This window comes from Phaethon lepturus, unplaced genomic scaffold (assembly GCF_000687285.1).
Source record: "Phaethon lepturus isolate BGI_N335 unplaced genomic scaffold, ASM68728v1 scaffold16609, whole genome shotgun sequence".
In the NCBI taxonomy this organism is placed as follows: domain Eukaryota; kingdom Metazoa; phylum Chordata; class Aves; order Phaethontiformes; family Phaethontidae; genus Phaethon; species Phaethon lepturus.
The window spans coordinates 37,602-45,513 of NW_010562920.1; the positions used below are offsets into that span (position 1 = coordinate 37,602).

A 7,912-nucleotide genomic window follows, 5' to 3' on the forward strand; every position below is an offset into this window, starting at 1 on the left:
TTTCTCATCCTGGTAGCCTTCTCCCCCCTCCCCTTGCACCTTCTTTCACCAAGCATGGCGTGCTCTGGCCGCCTTCTGAGCAGGAGCTTGAGGCCAATGCTGAACTCGAGGAGAGGCTAACGCATCTCCAGATTAGCAGTGTCAAACCTCCACCACTCCCTGCATCCTGAGAAAGATGCAGCCTTTCAGAGGGGTTGGCTAATGCCCATTAACATAATGAAGCTGGGACCACCATGGCATGGACAGTGACCGTGGGCTGATGGAGAGGAGCCTGCTCAGACTTCATGTTCTCATGTCTCCACAGCCTTGGGAGGTTTCCATGTGGACAGCCTGGATGTGTAGGGGTGAAGGGTTATTATCATACCACTAATTAAAAGAAGGTCAAAGACTGATCCTTGACCAAGACCAGCTCATGTTCACTGTGGAGATGGAGGTTTCTTTTTGGAGAGCTGTTGCTGGAGACACCAGAACACAGCCAAAGTGAGAGAGCAGGTAAACAACATGAGCAGTCAAGACATCCAGCACTTGCTCCCTGGACCTCTTATTTAGCAGGACAGTATTTTCCCAAGGTGGCCCCTGTTAGGAGCAGCACAGTCCCTGTCAAGCCAGTGGAGCTAGCTCCAAGAGGACAGAGCAAAAAGCTGCTGGTGTGCACCATGTCACTGGGACCTTGCCAGGGGATGCCCTGGCATGGGCAGCACGTGTCCTGCCTGCCAGCAAACAGCCTAGCTGCAGTCCAAACCTTACATTCCCAAGCCTCACGCTTCTCAAATTGGCTGTCTTCTCCTTGGCCTTCACAGCTGTAGGAACGAGGCTGCATCATTTCCACTGCGCAAGGAGCGGTTTGTGTTAGTTGATGCAACCACTTTGTTAGATCCTTAGGGTTTATGTGAAGAAGGAGGTAAGTCAAGTCGCACAGGCACCTACAGACCCATTAGTCTGACCTCACCTAGGCTTCTGAACAAGCAGCTTGGTGAGTGGCAGAGGTATCTATCAAGCCTGGCCTTCCTCTTTCTCCAGTGGCTGAGAAACCTCCCCAAAGTGGAGGTTTTAAAATGTTGCTTTTCCAGGTGGACACCTCACCACCCAACAAGGGTAAGGTCCTGCAGCATTCCCTTTGGTAGGAGCACGAATAACATTTCTTACCTCTACCTGCAAGGCTGGTTTTGCATAGGAATGGATTTTAATCTTCGTGAACTTTACTCCTTTGACAAAGCTATTTGAAATTGTCTGAGAGATTCAAATGTTACTGGGAGAAAGAAAGATAACTACGTTTGCACACCCTTATTATGTAAAACTGGTTTCTTTACTAAATCTTGTTAAGAGCTATTGAAGGAAAAAGGTGTTCAAAAAACATATAGATGTGGCACTTTGGGACATGGTTTAGTGGACATGGTGGTGCTGGGTTGACGGTTGGACTTGATGACCTTAGAGGTCTTTTCCAACCTTAATGATTCTGTGATTCTATGATTCTATGAAATACAATAAATGCAACAAGGGCTTACCAAATGAGCCCTCTCTCTGCCTTTGATAAGAAACGACATTTTTTTGGAGGAAGGAAATGCAGTAGACGTAGTCGGTCTGGACTTCAGTAAAGCATTTGATATAGGTCCACATGGGAAATCATTAGTTAAGCTTGAAAAAATGGAAATTAGTGTGAGAAATGTATAGTAGGTAAGAAACCAGCAAGTGGGGATATAATGAGAGAGGCACTATACATCCAGAGACAGGCTCTGCACCTTTCTTCCAGAACTGCTCCTGCAGCCAATTTCATTTTAATATCCTCCATAATGAACTTGGTGCAAAAAGCACCTGCACGCTAATCAGCTCTGGCAATAATTTTAACTTGAGGGAGGTGTGTAGGGGTAAAGGGGTAACTATAGCTGCTATTTTGATCCAGAAAGAGAGCAGAGAAAGTGAGAAGGGGGCTTTTCCTTGCCATGTGACGCCAGCTGTCATTGCAGGTGGGAGTAATGGGAAAATGGTTACCACCTTTAATTTTTTCATTTGGCTGTGTATCTGTAAGCCCAGAGGAAATTCTCTCTATGCCATAGAGAGAATATTTGATTACTCTGAGGATCAAACGGGTAGGAAGAGGATAGAGCGTATTAGTGCAGAGGGCAGGGCTATGCATTCAGGGCCGAGTTGGCAGAACATGGTTTGAGCTCTCCTGGCTTCCCTGGCACCGACCCTGCTCATCTCACCCGTCCAGCTGCCTCCGCTCTGCCAGAGGAAACCTCCAGTGTGGGGCAATCATGGCTTCATGTTTTGGTCGTCGGGTGACCAGAGCAGGAGAACACATTTCTGTGGATTGGCTCGATGAAAGCCTTGAACCAGCAAGACCCAGGTTTCCTTTAGCAGCGTATGATGGGAAGCTGGAAATGCTAGTTCCACCTTAACTGTGTGTTGTGCCTTTTCCCCACATTATTCGCTTTCCTAATGAACACTCTTTGGATCACACAGATCCCTTCCTGTTGAAGGTCGACTAACTTTCACATACCAGCAGTGCTTTATGGTGTGCTTTGTATGAGATTAACTCATCTAATAGCCACATCCCCAGATGAAACCTTCCAAACCTTGCGTTCCTGCTCTTTTCCACTGCCAGCTACAGTAGTACTCGAACATGTAAAGGACAGTATAAAAAAGACAAAATGAAAGTAATTTCCCTGCCAACATCATCCAATTGTACATATATGTGGTATTTTTCAGGTACCTCACTTCCTCTGACTGCCTGCAGACTTCATTACTGCAACTTGTGCAGGCTCTGGTGCTCTCCTTCCACCCATGACGTCCTCAGTTATATTATCATTAACTCATTAGATGAAGGTAGATGATGTACCAAAGAAGAAATGTGTGGAGAAAGAGAACAAAGCTTAACAGCAATAGAAAATGCTAATCTGCATAATTTAGGTGAGAAGGGCACCTCTCAAAAAACTGAAGGGTGATGTGGACTACAGAAGATGTGCAGGAAGGGTGCCTGGAGCCTGGTGCTTTGATAGGAGCAGCTGAATAAACCAACCCTGGAAATTCCTTATAGATCACTGTCTGAGAGAACCGCTGCTATTTGCTAAATAGTCTTCTGATACATAAACTTCAGCCAAAATTAATGTAAGATTATTCTTCTTGTGTCTGCCTCAAAGCCCAAAGGCAGCTATAGTGCCTGATGGGCCACTTATCTCTGCAACCCTTAAGGTGCCAGGTGGCTGCAGGCTGTACGGTCTGTTTGCATGGCAGGCACTCAAGGACCCCCCAAGGTTAGGAGCAGTCCTGCTCTTTCCCCCCAAATCAAGCTGCAAAGACTGACTGAAAATGCTGACCAGTTCCCTGCCTTTGGTCTGCCCAATCCCCACCAGTGCCATCTCCCAGCTTTTCACACTCAAGACAAGTACCAGACTGAGATCATTCAGGAAGGGAGCTGAATGACATGAAATACCAGAGGTACCATTAATTCCAAAGGACCTCACATATTTTACAAACCCAGGGACATATTTTCAAATTTCTGAGTTTGTATTAAATTGATGCCTAAATAACTTTGTTACACTAAGATCTGCAAGTGCAGTGGGACTTCACAGCCCTACAGTCATTGATAACATTGCTTAAATTTTGACTCATGTTCCAAAATCTGGGGGCCCAAAGATATATAAAGAATTTTCCCATACTTTTCCAAAATGCAGCGCTACCTAGGGGTAACATCACAGCTACCCAACAGTGCACACAGCATTTAGCGACAAAAAGTGAGCACGAATACAAATACATCCATTCTACATTTGGGGAAGAATGCGATTTCTCAACTACAACTGAAGCCGTTTAGCTTTTCTGGCTTTGTAAAAATCCAAGAGATTCTCTCAGAATGAGGAAGAAGAGATGGGAATCTGTTGCATTACTTATTTCTTATTCTCAAACGAATCTTCAAAACCAATAAGGAGGGCAGATGAAATTGCAAGTCCTAAAAAAACTTACAGTTTGCCTTTGATGGGCCCATCAAAGTTCAAGCAATGGCCTAGTACTTTAGTATTTATTATCCTCTTTATTTTTATATTCTCAACCCACCCTCTTCCAGATCCTCACTTCACATCAGTCATAAATCTCTCCCATCTCACTCATCGGCATTACATCTGGACAAAATTATAAAAGGGTTAATATAAAAAGCATGCTTGCTGGATAGATTGTCTCTCTCCATTTAAATTCTTTCAATGCTCAAGACAATTTGAGTTTTAGTTGCACATTCATCATCAGAAATACATTTATGTGCTGATTTATATTGTGGATGAAATGTTTTTTATTTGTACATAAAACTATAAACTTTTCATGTAAAATGTAACTTTGGAATATTACTAGTGGGATATTAAGAACCAAGAAATTGAGGGTTTGGGTTTTAAGATTTCATCTGGTGCATTGTGATCAAAATAATATGTGCTTAATTGTGCAACAAGTATATATGCAGGTATGTATGTTACCTTTTTGGCATTTGGAAAAAGCACAGGGATGAATCTGAAATTCATACTTCCTTGTTGTATAAACTCGATCTGCATCTAGAATAGAACAAATTGCCAGATTTATTGTAACAACATGTTAATTTTTCTTCGCATACATCTGAATCCTATGCATAAAAACATTTGTTGCTTACTTAAACTGCTCTTCTGTTAAGTGATTTGATCTATTGCTGGTGGACTCGGTATTGCTTTGTTTGGCCACTTAATCTGATTCTTCATGACTACAGAAAGGATACAGGAAAGATCTGTCAATGTTTCTTGGGCATTTAGTTCTGTGGTGTGAAATACTTGTGGGTTTATCTGCAGTTGCAATCCCATGAAATCCATCTAGAACCGATGAAGCTTGACTTGACTAAGGCCTCTCTGTTCAGTCTCCAACAGGGTGAAAGATTTCAGCCGGAGGCCAGCTGTGTCCAAGCCAGGACCCAGCCTGTTCCCCATGTCCCCAGCTCCATCTCTGAGCTGGGGTCCAGCCTGGCCCCCGTGTCCTCGGACACAGGCATCCTGGGGGTGGTAAGGACAGCAAAGTACTGCTGAGAGCTCACCTGTTGGTGACAGCCTCTGAGAAATTTGACTGCAGGATCAAACTGGGGGATCAGATAGATTATAGGGTTAGAAAGGCAGCAGACTGCCAACTGAGGGAGAAAGGATGAGGTGCACGGTTCTGTGGGCTTTTCCGGGCTAATGTCCATCCTCTGATAGACTGCAGAGGTCTGTGACCCCCACTGGTGTCCTGCCACCCTGCACCTCTCGGGACCTCCTCTTTGCAGCTCTGCCCTTCGCTTTGCAATTCCACCTTTCAGTCAGCTTTACTGCTGCCCGAAAAAAGACCTCAGTTACAGGATGGCTGAAGTGATAGGGGCTGGTTTATAGGGAGGAAGGTCAGGCGCTGTTAGATAAGATTGTGCTCAGGGCTATACGACAGGGCAACAAGGGCTCAAAAAGGTGAAGGAGGGAAAAAAACATCGAACAATAAAAAATATGGAGAACTAAGATGAGCATGTTTAATAGGATTTTTCTTCCTTGAACCTCTTAGCAGATGTTAATGAGCATACGGAGCTGATGAGAGGGAGGATTAATGAATTCCAAAGGGGGGTGTTTAACTATGGGGATTAGGGAAAACAAAGCAAAGAACCTGCCATTTGGAGACAGATTTGTCTTTTGAGAAGAAGAGACAGAGTCTTTGTAAAACAGCAAATGCATGTCCTTGCTTACCATCCTGTGGATGTATTTAGTATGTAAGCCGTGTTCATCCCTGTCCAGCTGGGATTCAGCCCCTTCCACATCCTGTTTGTATTTTGGACTGATTGCTATGATTATCATCACTGTCTTCTGTTAGGGAAAAAAAGCACTTTTATGAAATTGGGAAACGCAGCATGTTTGGTAGAGGCAGATCGGAAATCTGCCAGTTTGTGTTTTAAGTGATCTTTATGTTCTTGGCAAACACGAGAGGATCTCATTCATTCTGGCAGGAAATACAGGAGAACTCGTACACTCGTTCTCCTCATTATTGCTCGAGATCTCATAATATAGAAAATCTAAATGTCAAGAGATATATTAGCAGCTACCAGTTTACAGTTGGAATCCCTGTAATAAAAAGCTACTTTTTATCAGCGTAGAGTGTCTATGTGCATACACAGAAAAGTTTTATCTTTAAATTCAGACGTAAACATTTTCCAACAACTTATGTAAAAGTGCATCTATTTAACCATCTATGGCTTCTTATGCATAAAGCCACTAAAGGCAATTGTCTGTGGAAGCCCCTACATCTAGGGCTCTTGGCAACAGAAACAGCAACTGTTCTTGCTGATCTTGGTGGCAAAGCATGCAGAGAGGTGGCTGTGCAGACAGGTGGGCTGTTGCAGATGCCCTGAGCAGGTTTAGGGGTACCTAGCAGCTGTGTCCCACTTTGCCACAGTGGGCTGAAGGCAACGCTCCTCGCCTTGCCGGGACAGCCTGGATTCTTCTTGTGACCTGTTTAATCCCAGGCCCCCATTGAGCTCAGGTTTCCACAGGGGGTCATCCTTCATATCTGGGGAACGTCTCTCCTCCTTAATGGTGGGCCAGTGAAGAGGGTCAGCAGATGAAAGCCTCCTACTTGTGTTTACCGAGGGCCTGTCTTTCATCCCCGCCACATCAGGCTGTGTAAGGCTTCCAAGTCTGTGGCTCATAGTCAGCCTGGCACCTAATTAACTCCTTCCTTCTGTGCAATACCAGGGGAATTTGCCCCACCACAGGTCAAATACAGTAAGGAGCCATTATCCCTTACACCGACTTAACATACTCCAGAATTACTTTTGCTTGTGCCTGACATGCCTGTAAGCACTTACAGATGTTGAGGGTTTGCAGAGACATGCCCGGTTGCACACATCCCCCTGCTTGTGTCCGAGCAGTCCCTTCTTCCTCACACATGTAGAGGTTTTGAAGTTAGAAACTGCCTCTACAGTCAATGGGGGAAAACAAATGTTTCTGGGGTGGGCAGTTAGAGAAGGATCATCATGTGGAGGCAGGGAATTGCTCTCTGCACATACTGGTCTCTCCTATTGACTGCACAGGAGTCCCAAAGGAGATCTGCCAGTTTGTATTTTAAGTGATAATGACATTCTTGGCAAAAGCAAATTCACCCTGGCTTCTAGTTTCAGTACCTCCATTACACACGGGGAACCCAAGCCTAACTTGTCCTGATGAAAGCCCCAAAAGGCATGACTGCACTGCCGCAGCAGAGGCCCCAAGCTGGCTCTGCATGCAGTAGTACCATGCCTGCGTGGTCGTGCACCTGAGCTAAGGTGTCCTGCTGGACACCTTTAGGAAACCTTGTAGTGCTTCCTTGCTCAGGTGGGGGTGAGCCCACCACTTTGTCATCCTGTTCCTGAGCCGTGGAGTTCTGCCCAGAGTGAGTCAGAAGCCCAGTGGCTACCCAGCAAGGCACAAATCGAAGCCTCGCAATGATGGCATGTGTAAAGCGACAGAATCGCTAGTTTGTGTCCCGCTGTGCTGGTATAATGGGACCACTTGGCTTGGTCTAAAGGAGATGTGCACTCACTGCTCAGTTGAACTTTGGAGGAAGTTGTTGCTGAGGGGGGACTGCACTGCCAGCAACATAAATCTCTATTTTACTGCTTAGATAGATACAAAGCAATGACAGCAAATCTATCATTCGACAGACAGAATACTAGTTTGCAGTTTACATATAGGATGTTTTTTCTGGAAGAACCCTTCAGTGTTTTAGCAACATGAAAGCTACAGGTGAGAAGCAGGATGAGCATTAGCCACTACTGTGCAACCTGGGATGAAATACAGGTATCATTTTAACCAAGCATAGCTAAAAAACACTGTTTAAAAATAAGATGGAGGAACAACATGTCCAGTGGCAGCTTCAGGCTGAATGTAACAGCCAGCACTGGAATTTGGCAGGGAGG

General features: G+C 45.0%; 1 protein-coding gene across 1 annotated transcript in view; it reads right to left on the reverse strand.

Moving 5' to 3' along the window:
* LOC104626505 (adapter protein CIKS-like) overlaps window positions 1-5,965 on the reverse strand; it is a 6,651-nt gene extending 686 nt beyond the window's left edge. Inside the window, exons 1-2 of the mRNA XM_010294445.1 lie at window positions 5,709-5,965; window positions 4,458-4,532 (exon numbers count right to left, since the gene is read on the reverse strand). Coding sequence (XP_010292747.1) covers window positions 4,458-4,532; window positions 5,709-5,816 — 183 coding nt within the window. The 5' untranslated portion in view covers window positions 5,817-5,965. The remainder of the gene's footprint in view (window positions 1-4,457; window positions 4,533-5,708) is intronic.
* Between the last annotated feature and the right edge of the window lie 1,947 nt (window positions 5,966-7,912).